The following is a 14,626-nucleotide window of genomic DNA, read 5'->3' as shown; positions in this document are numbered from 1 at the left end:
TATCGTTTCCCCATGTGTCAAGCCCGTAAGACGCTGCTGTGAACTGGGTAATCCTCTGTGGAAGAGAGGGCTTAGGTCAAAATGTCATTGAATTAATCTGCATTATGTTATGTTATATTAACCCATTAAACGTTTAAGATTAACTGCATACGCCATCATTCACAGCCTAATATAAACACAAATGAGTCAAAGAATTGAATGGCATACGCATAAGTACTCAACAGCATCAATCCATTCATTGTCTTTTGCGTCTCTGAGACAAGGTCACAGAGGGAACATATTCAAGCTCTCAGGAAACAAAAGTTGCTCTAGCAAGCAGTGCTCTCTAGTCTTGGGGATCCAGAGGTATGTCATTAGTCCCCTTAACGAGTTCGGGGTCTGATACAGAGTCACCTTCCAGTGGGATGTTCCTGAAAGTCCTCCAAAGGGAATTACCCTGGTTGCGTCTCGATCACGATACCTGAACCACCTTCACTGACTCTTTTTGAAGCGGTGGAGCAGCAGCTCTGCTCTAAGTAACTTGCCAATGATGGAGCTCCATGCCAGTCTCCCCATGAAGGAAGCTCATTTCAGTTCCTTGCATCAGGAATCTCATCAGGAAGCTTTCTATCCTGATCCATATCTGAGATTGTAATTCGAGATTTTACTTTTTTCCCCTCAGTCTGCTCTTTAACAAGACATATCAGAGCAGTGCCCACATTGCAACAGACAAAGCCCCAATCTGGCCGTCCATCTCCCGGTCCATCCTACCATCACTCATGAATGGAAAGATACTTGAATCCATCTGCTTGAGTCAGAGAATGGGAACATTTTGTTGTTGTTTTTTTACTAAGCTATCAATTGAGGCTAAACGAGCCTTTAATATTTGGCACTATTGCAATATTAGCATTTGCAAATACTGCTGGAATGCTTTTTTTGTTTTTTTTTTTGGTTGAGGTCTTTGCTTGGCTTTTTCCTTCATAGTTGTTTTTTTTCTTCTTCAACTGAGATGAGATAACCCTTTATTCATACAGTAACTCGATTTAAAATCAATTTGTGTTGATTTCCTTGTTTGCTTGTATAACTGCATCTCCTACTAGGGATTTTGTACCAACATATTATGTGAATTCACCTCAAAAGGCCTGATAGAAATATTTCTGATAAGAAAAACATTGAAGTACTCAATACTTATTTTGAATCTTGTCAGTTCTCTATTGCTGCCACCACTGTCTCTGCCAGTCCCGGACTGCATTTTTCAACCAGGCATGAAAACGGCATTTAAAATAAACCAGTGTCTGCCCTAAATACCGAGGCATGACTGGCTTTGTCATCAGCCCGCCCTGATCAGGGACATGTAGTTTTCAAAGCTTGTCATTCATGTGATCAGTATGTGGACGCCGCGCTCACACCATGGTCACATGGACAATCATGCCGGGTAATAATGACTTGAATTATATTGACTAAGACCCATCTGACATCCCTGCTGAGGGGTAATGGCTCGTTCCCTAACTGTCTATCAAGAGGAGAATAATTTTTTTTCTCTCCCATCTCTGCTTTCTCCTTGTCTTTGCTCTGTTCAACTCGACATACTCCATGTCTTCACTCCTTGTTTTCTGTTTTTTTCCCCAATCTTTTTTTCTTCCCTCTCTGAAAATCACAGCGCTGCACACGCCCCCACACCAGCCCACTCACACATTTGCAAGCCTTTGCGTTTAGATAAGTTGAATGACTTCATTGTGATTTTGTCTGTCACCAGACAAATTTATGAAATGACAGCTTCCACTCCAGTCACCAAAACAGAGTTTCTCCTTGTATTTATTTGATGAATATTTAGTCTAAGAAGTTTAAGATGTATATATTTTTTGGCAATATGTTTTTATAGACTAACACCAGAAATAACCGGGTTAGTCAGGTTATCTGCTCAGGTAGCCATCTGTCTATTCTCAGCTTGCCCAATAGCTTCGTCCTTATGAATAGTAATAGTCATAGAACCTTATGCGGACATTCAGCAGCAAGTGGGGAAGGGGCAACACTATGTTAATAAACTCTAGTGGGTTTGACACTTTCTCTGGTCTGTTAAGTGAACTGAGATAAGATGAGACAATCCTTTATTAGTTCCACAAGTGGAACATTTGAGCTGTCATGGCAGAATGTAGACACAACATAAGAGTAACCGTAAGGTATTGGTGTATTGGGGGATTGTTAGTTTTAAATGTTTGGCATGAAACATTATCATGCCAAACATGAAACTTTGATACCGTTTTCTGCCTCAAGCTCAGTCTAATTTTCTGCATATCCTTATTGGTTCGGGTTTGTCACAGATTTGATTTGGGTTATTGATTTGGGTTTGTCACAGATTTGAATTTATGTCAAAATTTGAAGTAGCCACGCTCTGGTTTAATGTTTCAGGATTGGAAATTTGCGCTAATGTACATCGCTGTGCTATGCAGCTGCCTTGCACGGTGTTTTCTGAACAACCAATGGGGTTCTTAACACAACACAGGCAATAAACTGTATAAAATGTTAGAGATTGACAAGATGTAGAATGCATGGTGTGGATAATCTGATACCGAATCTGACTCCTAGGAGTCAAACTTCTCTGTGAAGGGTAGGGTTCAACCTTTATAAAAATATGAGAATCCCAGACATTGTAATAGAACAGGTATTTGGTATTTAAGGCTCATTTTGCATCAGAAGATGCTCAGGTGGTTCATTGTGTCTGTATGTATCCTGGATTAGCTTAATTGGAGATCTCTTATGGCTTTCCAACCAGTAGCAGATGTTGTGTTGGTCCCGTGGAGCAGTGTGATGTTTGTCCCATTTATCTTACCTTGCACAGAAATACAAGACATCCAAAAGGAAAGAGTATATATATTTAACCCCGTTTACGAAGACCTCAAGCTGAGACTTTGTGAAATCTCCAGAAAAACAGTAGTGCCATAGGAGTCAAAATGAACTAACCACAGTGTTGCTGCTCAGATCTGCTGATGGAGGTAGTGACAGTGCCACAAATGTCATCTTATGAAAGGGTCAGCACTATTTATGGCTCCCAGGTGTACTGTTCTGTAATGTTACTCTGGCCAACCCGTCAGCTGTGGGTTTTAAACTGAAAGCACACCCGTCCATGCTGCGATGTGTCACTTGCCATGTGACAACTCTCGACAATAACGAGCACCGGAAGAGTCTTGCTCCTTGCTCCAGACCAGGGGTCTGCTACTCCACTCGTCTAGTTTCACCGTCTTGTGATGTTTGGATGCATTCCTGTCCACCACACCTGATTTAAATGAAAGGTTAATGATCAGGCTTTGAAAACTTCCTCACATGCCAAGGAGGCAATCAAGTCTTTGGATGCAGGTGTGTTGGAGCAGGGACAGTGGCACTTCACTGGAATTTGCTGACCCCTGCTTCAGACTTTCTTTCGTTGACGAACTCTTCTCCTGATCCTAAAAGGAATCTGTGTTTTCAGTTGAACAGTGTTGCTTAGCATGCTGGTCCAAACTGAAACCACTCTGATCTGTTAACTGAAACATCAACACACTTTTTTTTTTGTGAAAATATGGATCTTTGGAGGATAACTCCTACCAGTTTTTTAATTAGTGTTTAACATTTTTGGAGGGCTTTTAAGATAGCTAAACAGATGATTATGAAATTAGCCATCCTTCAACTTTTTCTGTTGCGTTTTTTTTTGGGCGGGGGTTTGTGTATGAATTTCCAACTGGAATGACCGTACTATAAAAACGCTTTGATGCAGTATCAGGGGGCTGCGTGGGTTCTGCCAGCAGCACAGCAGCACTTTTTTTTCTTCTTCTTCTTTTTTCTTTGGGCAGCATATTCCTCACACAAGGCAACAGCAAGACTCAGCTAGAGTCTACTAAAATCAGTGCTCTATTATGACTGGATAGATGTGATGGAAGGGGGTAGAATAAAGGACAAAAATGCAGAGACACGCCAGGTAATACCAACTGCCAAATATTTCCTTTTGATAATGAAACAGCAAGAGTGACTCACTGCAAAGACGAATCAATGGATGAATTGTTCACCAAGAGTAGCTGATAGTATTACAGAGATAAATTGCCTCTCAGCTTGGTGGTGGTGTGGATTCAAAGATGTGCGGCTGCATTTCAGAAAACAGAAACAGAGATTTTAGGACAGGATTTTTTTTTTCCAGTCCAAAGGTTGTAGAACATTCTTGACCAATGCAGGTTTCTTTATGCTAAAACTTCTATCTATAACATGATCATGCATTTTCCAGAACAGTCTAGAGATTCAGCATCAAACATTCTCATGCGTTTTCAACCTCTTCCTTCCTTTCTGCAGTTCCACCAGTGATCTTGAGGCTGGCTGAGCCGGAGAAACGCCATGACACCTGCATCGAATTCACAGTTCGCGGTTACCCGTACCCCAAACTGCGCTGGTTCCACAAGCAGACGGAGATCAAGGAGAATGACTTTATCTGGACCGACAAGGATACCTACCAGGACTACTTGGAGGGTTGTCTGTTGTTTAAAAACCCGACCCACCTCAATAACGGCAACTACACTTTGGAGGCCAGCAATCATTTGGGAACAGTCACGAAGACGGTATATGGTCACTTCCTCAACGACGAGACAGAAATCGGTGAGTGGACGACTTTTTTTTTCTGTACTCAAAATGCAGTTTAACCAAGGTTCAGTCCCCCAGGTTTGATAGAAAGTGAACCCAAGGTGGAGCAGAAGAAGTATCATCCAAAAAAAAAAACATTTTTTGATTCCACCTTAAGCGATCATGTTCAACTTCTGACTTTTCAACTAGGCCTTTGGTGAACTTTCCAATTTGGACTTTTCCAGGTTTTATATAATGGCTCCAGAACATATTGGAGGATTTGGTTTTACAGTAAAACGTTCCAACAGAGCATGCAAGCTGTGCAGCTAATCCCTACTGCCCTGGTTCATTCAGGTTCAGTCAGGTAGGTTGTTCACTTGCAGTTCACACTGAGTTCACAGACCGGGAGGAAAGGAAACCCACAAAGTCTGGCAAATTTCTCCCCATGGTCAGCATTCCGGGGCGAAACCTGTCAGTTTATTGACGTAGCGTGACATTCTCTGTCTCTTCTTTTACAGGCTCAGTGGAAATAGGTGAGTGTTTCTATTTTCAATGCAACCTTGTTGGGTTTTACTTTTTCTGTCTTTTCCTTCCCATTTGTTACTCCTTGTTATATGCTGGTTTGCCCACACACATACAGAGAGGCGCGCACACACAGACACCGTTTGACTAAAGCTTTCATGATGGTAACCATGGAGAAATTTGTTCACTTTGTGCTCCTCCATAAAGTAGTTCTTAGCAATGACCTTTGATCTACTTTGCCAAGTAGAATAAATCCTCTTTGTATGAACTAAGCGCTGTGTGGGGGCAATGATTTAGTTCGTTTTTACAACCACTTTTTTTTCCTCCTCCTGTTCTTCCAATCAGAACCTTTGCATTGTGCTTCTGGTGCGCTGTAAACCTGACACACATCTGCAAACAATAGCGATGGATAGCAACGCTGCTTCTTTTGGCACATTATGGGTTAATACTTGCTTTAAAAAAACAATTCTGATGGGAAACTGGAAAAGACTGCTCTGTAAAAGTCGTGCTAAAGGAGTTAGCCTGTCAGCAAAGCTATTCTAGCCTAAAATTTTATCTTAATTCTAAACCTGTTGCAGCAGCACATGCTAACGTTAGCTTCCACAGTCCATGTTTGTAAAGGATTTTTTTTCAAAGACTTTCCTGAAACAGTTGAAAGCTCAATGGGTGTAACGACACTGTGCACAAATCTGATGGTTGAATAACCTAATTAACAGATTAAAAATTAATAAATATCTTTGTTGTTGAGCTCATATGTCTGTTTACTCAACAATTTATCAGTAAACAGTTTTGGAATTGAAAATGTTGCTAATTTTGACTATGTAGTTTTTGATTGAAATGTGATTGATTGCAGATCCTGCAATTAACTTGATTAAAATTTTAATCAGATTCCACCACCAATTTCAAGATGATCTGTTTTGAACAGAAGCACTTCAAATTTAGCTGTCGCATCGATTTCAGTGGTTTTTCGAATAACATTTTTTTAAATATAATTTAGTATTCCCCTAATTGTTTACCTTAGTTATACGACTACAGTGTGTTCATTGAAAAAGGCCTCTCTTTGGTTGTGACAGCATGAACTACTGAAGTTGTGTTGCATAACAGTGTTACCAAAATTCCTTTGATTATATTGGGCAATAGCTGCCAAGATCATACATTTTCCAGAACAGGTTGTTTTTGGTTGTCTTCTAGATGGTTTTGGCAGCTCAAACAAAATGGGCTAATCCAATCTTTGACCTTCGTTGGGTTTCCTCCCTCATCTATATGAAGCCGTTGGTACCAGCCGGTTATGATACTGCTGTGTGACCAGTGATGGAGACGAATGGACTTGCAGGGCCCAGCTGCACGAGGCGGTGCTGTGGCCTCATGCTGGCACTCATGCACCAACTCGTACTGCTGCGTGTGAGGAGCGCTCAGTGACAGAGGGTAGACTACTGACAGGCTGAGTGATGCTAACACTGCTGGGCAGAGAGGAGCGCAGAGGGAGGAGAGAAGACGGGGATCATAGCCGAGAGGGAGGGACTCGGGGTTAGTGGTGGCAAACACACACACACATATACACACACTTCAGTGCTGTGTAGGTGCTCATGCCTGGGCCAGTGGCAGCCAGCCATTAATTTCCCCGCAATTACTCTGTAAAGCCCTGGCCGCAGGTCCCAAAAGTTCTGTTCTTTTTACGGTTTGATATCATTATACATTAGAAAGTATTTTTCTCTTTTTTTTTTGCCAAAATCTGTAATTTTTAGCTGTATTTGTTGAGCATCAAGCCTAATGCCTGTAAAATTTATGCCACTTAGTTTAAGTCCATTAGGTTAAAATTTTGTCAAACTCTTGGCTTTTCATGTAATATTTGTTTGTTACAGTCTCTGTGTCTTTTGACCAGTTTTATTTCACCTGATGTAACATTTGGCATGCCGGCATCAGCTTCCTTCTACGGCTCTTTTTATAAATGTTTACTTCTACATGAACTCTGCCTTTGTTTTTCTGTGTCTTAGTTGTTCAAGTACGCGCATGTGATTGTGCAGCTGTTATGATATGTTCATAAAATATTTGCTCAGAAGCCTGAGTCTGGGTGCAGCAATGTTTTGATATGTTTGATTATATTTAAAGTTATTAATTTATGTGCATTTTAACACACTTTGTGGGCTTGCTGGATGGTGCAGAGCCTCGTAAAAGCATCAAAGCCCCTGACCTCTTTCACACTCTAAGCTACAAACCTCAGTGTATTTTACAGAGCACTAATATGATGGGCCAATCACAAAACAGTTCATCATTCTAAATAGAAAGCAATGAAATGCATCCTATCTCCAGATAGAATATTCAAAAAACTGTTGTATGTGCCAATATCACTTTGTCAATCAAATCAAAGCAGCTATGTGAACAAATGTTTAATATTTTGAAACGTTAATAATCACTCATCACTCATTAATATTTTAACAGTTTACCAGGTTTTATCAATACATTCATATACAATTGGCCCTTGATCTTGATATGGACCAGAATGAAAATGAGTTTAACATTCGTTCTAGCAGAACGTTGTCCTAAACGTTCTGCTAATCATGAACTTTATTGCCTAAAGTTAATGATTTAGAATAAAGCATATTTATATATTAGAAAAACCCTTTTAAAGTCCAGAGATAAGTCCAATCAACAACCTGAGACATTATTCACAGATAAAACAATCTTATTCTATTTTGAGAAAAAAAGGGCAATAGTGTCAGTCAGTAAATGTGAAAAACTACCTCAAAATACTGTGATTGAGTTCAAAGGGTATGAATAGTTTTGCAACTCTCTATACTGTATGAGTAAACCGACGTATCTGCATAATAAAAAAAATACCTTAATGTCATTTCTTTGTAATTCTGAGCTTTTAGGTTGGGCATTAACCTGTGTCCGTATCATTATTCATTTAATTCATTGGTCAGCTGTATAGACGGTGGTTTATGACACAGTACATTTCGGCTTGGGCTAAAATGAATAAAAGTGTCTCCAGTTGTCTCCAGCTATTGTATGCATTTGCAACAAAGGAGCAAACCAATGTCATAAGAGGTTTTCTTCCCTCCCTGAATCTCTGATGCCTTTTGTTGTGCTTCTGTGTTGCAGGTGGGATCCCTGAGGATGAAACAGGGCGACCAGAAGAAGATACGTTTGGGGTGAGTTTTCTCTTTAAAAACATGGTTGAAACGGCTGGTAAAAAAAAAAACTCACGATCTCGGTGGAGAGAAGCTTTCATTTTCTGCAAATATTCCCTAATTTTGATTTATTTTTCTCTGAGTTTGCTTTGACATTTTTGGCTTGAACACTGAAAAGTTTGCACACATTATTCAACAAAGCACTGCTGAACAATGCAGATGGTAACAAACAGCGTAAACCAAGAAGAGCCACAAATAATGATTTTAGCTGATTATTTGAAGCATTACATTTCCAATTGTTCTGACGATTAATCGATTAATTTGATTAAAAAATAATAATTTAACCACTTAAACCTATTTTATATTATTTTAAAATCCACAAGAAATTCAAATAAATAATTCAGTTATTTTTTTAAACAAGAAAATCTAAATTTTATTGCCTAAAATGCAATAACATTCCATTCCTTTAGACATTTAATCATTTGTAGCACAGGATTCATCTGAAAACAATACTTCTACATCAGTGCAATTTAGGACTGATCTGTTTAGCACAATGGTAAAATAATAATAACCTTTTGGATATTTACAAAGAAGAATTTATTTATTGAATGCAAAACTTATTTTTTTGTTCAGTCCTGGCTTAGTTACTCCTCTGAGTGTGTCTTTCTTTTAGCAAATTACCTTTTTTGAGTCTCCCTACTCATCTATTTAACGATTAATCGATTGCTAAATTAGCTGACGAATATTGAAGCAGTCGATTAATCACAATTCATTTCATTGTTTCGGCGTACCCGCGTGTGTCCTGGGTGTTTGATCTTCCTCCGTGAACAACCATCAGTTTGTTCATCAAGACCCAAAAATGTCTGTGTACGGCACATAAATCTGCCACAGCGTAATGCATTATTAAACAGCTCCATATTTCCTATATTTTCTCATATTTTTCTCTTTCCAATGTGCCCCGGTAGATAGCTAACCTTTAATGGGCTCTTAATAGACTTATAAATGGCAGACATTTTGACATATGAGAGCAGGAACTGCACAGGTGTAATTAATAACATTCGTAATGGCTGCTGTCAGTCTTCTGTGACAGTTCTACTTTCATGGGCAGACTGCATACCGGTCATTGGCATACCATCCTCTCATACCTGATGGAAGTGAGCCACTGTGGAGTTATTAATTAAACATGTGTTTCTCCTGCTATGACCACTTCCCTGCTGAGAAAAATTGCCACGGTACCATTTACAACACTGAAGTGTAATGTGTCAAGGCTGCAGCACCTGTTAACACAGACGGTTATTTTTTGAAGCCTTTTAGTAAAATTATAGAGGGGAAAAATGACAGGCGTTAAAAAAAAACTGATAAAAGCTGTTTTCAGAGTCTAGACAAGGAAGGAGTTTATATAATGCCGGTGAGGGAAACGTAATTTCAAGATGTCATACTGGAAACAAAACAGAACATTTGTTTTCTCGTAACATTAGAAAGTGTTGTATTATAAAACAAAACAGAAAATATCTAAAAGTTCTGGGGTTCGCTCCTGAAACAGGCGTACGTCACTTTCCACGCAAAGGTTGTGATCTATGAAAAGAGCATGATGGGAAAAAAGCTTTATTTTGTTTCAGCTGTTGAGTCAGGACGAGACGTAAAGGTCTTTCAATGACAAAAAGCTTTATAAGCCAAGTTCAATATTAAATCAAAACATTTCATCAAACTTTTCCCACCATCACATTCCTTGCGCCACATGATCACCATGGTGATGTGGACCAAAGATTAACACATAAAATATGAGGCAATGAGTGATTGCTGTTATTTAAATACCATGGTGATGCCATATACCATATCATACCAGTGGTACCATACCAACTATAAATGAGTGCCGTTTATTTGTCTCGCTCTACTCTGGCTACCAAAGTGATGTTTTGTCGAGTCACATAATTTTGGTAGTCACACATCAATTTCTGTCCACCACCATTTTGAAAGGCTTTGGCAAACCATAATGAGAAATGTACAATCCAGATTTCGTCTTGGCTTTTTTCACACAACTTTTAGATCATCAAATACATTGTAGCACCTGACAAAGAGAACCAAATTAAATACAAAAAGCAGTTTTCAAATGATTATTTAACTTTGTAAGGAGAAAAAACAACAACAACTAACTACTGATTGTGCCACATTTGGCAGCAACTGCCATCGAGTCTTTGAGATAACTAGTAATAGGTTTTTTATATTACTGTGGAGGAATATTTGCTTTGACTTCTTTTTCAGAGTCGTTTTGGCACATTTGATGTTTTTATTTTTATTTTTATTTTTTTTTGCTCTAATTCATGATTTAACAGGAGGGACTTATGTATTTTGCATCTTGGTTTCTCTTCCTAAACGAATTCATAACCTAAGTGAATTCACTCTGGCTACCAAAGTTTAATGTCTGACATTAAACTTTATCTAAAGATCTGAAACGCTTGTTTGTCAAGAAGCAAAAATGGCTGAAATTTGTATGAGCAGCTACTATTTTCACTGCAGTTTTTCCTACAAAACAAGAAACAGGAAAACACATTCAAAAGATAGCTTAGCTCTGTCATCTGAGCCACTAAGCCACAACTATGAGTGAATATAAAAAAGAAAAAAAATATGTTCTACACCGTATTGCTTTCCCTACTTTTACAAATGCTTAATTTCTATTCTAGAAATACAGATATATTTTAATATCATTTTCAAACATGCTTTTCAGAGTACAGCTATGACATTAAACAAGAGAGGCTTTAATTAAATGTGAAAGACAGAAATGTATATTATAAAAAGCTGCAACCTTTCATACAAAGGCAGTCGCATTGAAACACAGAGTAACAAGTTGTAGGAATCGTAATTAAATCAAACCATCCAGAGCTTGTTCAGCAGATGAAAGCAGTGTTCAGTCTGAACCCCGTTCTGCCCACCAGGTTTGATTCTGGACATAAAGACCGTTTACCTGGTGCGATGTTAATCAAAGCAGAAATCACCTTATTTCACCCTGATTTGATTAGACCCATTTCCCTGATTGCTCTCGTCTCATCCCTCCTAGGTTACCATTGCCGTGGGTCTGGCGGGCTTCGCTTGCGTCCTCCTCCTCGTCCTTTTTGTTCTCATCAACAAGTACGGCCGACGCTCCAAATTCGGTATGAAAGGTGAGTCCGAGCAGCTAGCTGGACGAGGGAGAGAAGCCAAAAAAGCCGCTTCTGTTGCTTTGCCTTTCTGGCTGATGCGTCTCGGTGTGGAATCAATTCCGCTTGTAAATCTTCCCAGGCCTTGCTGAGCTGAAAATCGTTCACGAGTGACGACTGAAGCAGTCCCACGTTTTAGTGCAGGTTAAATAAGCCGATACTTCATTTCAGCTATATTCCCTGCATGGAGTCATTTGGGACAAAATGATGTTTTCCTGCAGTCGGAAGGAAGTGTATTAGGTAGATTTTTCTTGCCTTTTTTTTCTTTTTTTTGCTTGTACACAAAGTGAAATAACAAAATTTTTCTGGAGAGGACATGCAAAGCGATTGCTCAGTTCTTTCATTTTGTGTTTCTGGTGTCTTACATGAACACGGCTTCTAAGTAGAGATGCACTGATCAGTTTTATGCCTTTGGTTTTTGTAAAACGGATACAGATGCCCCCCCCCCCCTCCCACTGTGTTAAAAGAATGCATAAGGGAAGTGTTCACATTGTTTTTATAGACTTTCTGCCATTATGGCTCAAAAAAAGCATTTAAAAGCTGCAGTATGTAACTTTTATGGAACATGGTTTTTACATATTTGTTAAAATTATCGTCATGACAGAATAAGAAATCTGTAGAAAAAAAAAATCGAGCTCTAAGTACTAACTGCAGAAATACACCACTCAGTCAGAATCAACCAATCAGAACCAGCAGGAGGGTCTTTGCGCTGTCAATCACTGTCGTTCTCACATCCACTTCACTCCCTTCTTCTGCTTCGCTTGAGCTGGTTCACCACAACATAGCCTGCCACAAATGCTAAAGCTTGTTAGCATGTTCACCAACCACAGTGGATAAACAGTTTTCCTGAAATGGTGAGTTGTTTCTCCACCATTACCACATTGAGCAGTGAGTACATGAGGACGATTGACAGCACTAAGACCCTCCTCCTGACTGATTGGTTGTTTTTAACCAGGAGCGGAGCATTTCTTCAGATGGCAGTAACAGCTCAGGGAGAAGGTGGAGGAGCTTAATCTTTTCACAGATAATGTGTCTCATAACATTTAGTCACAACATGGTGACAGTTTTAGCAAATATGGAAAAAAACATATTTTTGTAAAAGTTATATACTGTAGCTTTAACATTAAAATAAATGACAGCGAGAGCTGTCCTTTCTAATTGCTAATGTCATCCTATGTTAGCAGTTAGGTACTTAAACAGTTTTTCCATACATGAGACCTTTGAAATGGTTTTGAAAACATATGACAGACAGAGATTGAAAACTTAAAAGGTTAAAACAGAATTTGTGCTGTAGCCACAACTCTCTCGTACTTGATCTCTTGCAATCAGAATAAAAAATCATTACGGTGCTTTCTTCAACTTTGTAAAAGGAAAAAAATACTAAAATGGGTAACGTTTAATTTTCACTTAGTCACAGTATTTGCAAGTAAAGAGTGTTAGTATTATTGCTGCGACTTGATGGCGCTTATGTATAGCACATTCACTGACCTAAACATGACGCTTTTTTTTGTTGTTGTTGAATTTTCATCAAGCACAGGATCATTTGATTCCGGTCAGCAGCTAATTTACTCGGCTCTTTTCCGCTTCTGATGCTTCCGGAAACGCTGGGTGTACTTTGCTCTGTCGATCACGTCGAGTTTCCGCTTCAGGCCGGCTCCTGATGTCGCTTATCTCCTGGCTGTTGGTGTTTTGACAGACGGAAATGGCTGTTGTTGGTCTGATCTAGGAGTGGATCAGGGGCAGAGGAGAGATGGGAGTTCAGTTCCTGTTGGTTCATTTCTCATCAGACTGAGAAGAAGAGTCGACAGCAAGCGGCTGCGTTTGATTTGACGAGCAGCTCCGTTTGTACGTCACTGTAAATTTGCTTTAACGTAACCGACTCTCTTGTTCGCTTGTCGCTTTAAGTACGTCGTCATTTCTGTCGTCTTCTTGCTCCTTCAAACAAAAATGCTGATGAATATTAACACGGCACTCTGACCCTCAGACATCCCCTCTTCTTCATTAAATGCATAAAGTACGGCGCCGAACCAGAAGAGCGACTGCCACCTGTTAATTACCTATTTTAGAGGATTAAAGATTATTTACCTCAGTAAACATCTCTGCTGTAATATTTTGAAGGGTGGCAATTAATGCAAAGGCCTAAAGCCGGCTCTAATCAAGGACAAGCCTTAATGAGGTTTCACACGCTGTTTGTTGTGTCACATTAATTTTTTTAGCTGTGTTAGCAAACATGGAGCAAAAGCCTTAATACTCTGTGAACTTTTAAATGCTTTTCAAAACTTTTTCTTTTTTTAAATACAAATCTGATTTTAATGCATTGAACTCTGTTACCCCTAGATACAATCTGATGCTGCAAACTGTCTAAGTTTGAAGCAGGGTAAGGTTATTAAATAACATCCTAAGCTTTTAACATAGTTTATTATTTAACAATGGAAAGAGTATCAGTCTACAAACTTACCAACACATGGCCTTCCATCTAGCGATCTAATAATGCTAATTAAAAAAAATTGAAAAAAACAACTGCATTGCTATTTCAGATAGTTTTCATTAGTCTTCAGAGTGTTTTTTTATGAAGTTATATATTGTTTAAACTAATGAGATGTGAAGCCGTTCAACGCTAAATGAAAGGTGACGAAGAGAAGAAGCAAAAAGTTTGAGACTTCACCGTCACCGTAAATATATAGCCAGAGTTACAATAGAATGATTTAGATAAAAGCATTTTTTATGTTAGAATGGCCTAGTCAAAGTCTAGATGTAACTTTAAATGAGAGAGGCTTGCAGATTGATGTTACCCAATTCTCTACATCCAGTCTAACAGAGCTTGAGCTACCTTGCAAAGAATAATAAGGAAAAATATAATCCTCTGAGATGAACACCTGAAAATATCCAAACCTCCAGCTAATTTCACACATTATTGACAAGATGGGGCTGAATACTAATGCAAGTCACACTTTTCAGATATTTATTTTAAAAAAAATTGATCATTTTTGATCTACATTATTCACTGCGTTGTGTTGGTCTATCACACAAACACCCAATAAAAAACCATTGAAATTTGTGGCTGAAACATAAATGCAAAGTGAAAACTTTGCATTATTTAAAACAAAATGAACCCCAAATCAGAAGGAGGAAGAAGACACATACATCAGCAAGCAACAGTGACAAAGAAGCGATCACACACACACACGCACACGCACACACACACACACACACACACAC

General features: G+C 39.0%; 1 protein-coding gene across 3 annotated transcripts in view; it reads left to right on the top strand.

The window, feature by feature from the left end:
• Positions 1-14,626, top strand: part of ntrk3b (neurotrophic tyrosine kinase, receptor, type 3b) — a 273,282-nt gene that overhangs the window by 143,926 nt on the left and 114,730 nt on the right. Inside the window, exons 8-11 of one of the 3 annotated variants that reach the window (XM_008404813.2) lie at positions 4,297-4,596; positions 5,079-5,093; positions 8,185-8,234; positions 11,269-11,362. In XM_008404813.2, the coding sequence (XP_008403035.1) occupies positions 4,297-4,596; positions 5,079-5,093; positions 8,185-8,234; positions 11,269-11,362 (459 nt within the window). Of the gene's footprint in view, positions 1-4,296; positions 4,597-5,078; positions 5,094-8,184; positions 8,235-11,268; positions 11,372-14,626 lie in introns of all 3 variants that reach the window. The other 2 variants (XM_008404812.2, XM_008404814.2) reach the window with 2 other exon arrangements.

Source organism: Poecilia reticulata, linkage group LG3, assembly GCF_000633615.1.
Source record: "Poecilia reticulata strain Guanapo linkage group LG3, Guppy_female_1.0+MT, whole genome shotgun sequence".
Classification (NCBI taxonomy): domain Eukaryota; kingdom Metazoa; phylum Chordata; class Actinopteri; order Cyprinodontiformes; family Poeciliidae; genus Poecilia; species Poecilia reticulata.
This window is presented reverse-complemented; position numbering and strand designations above follow the sequence as displayed.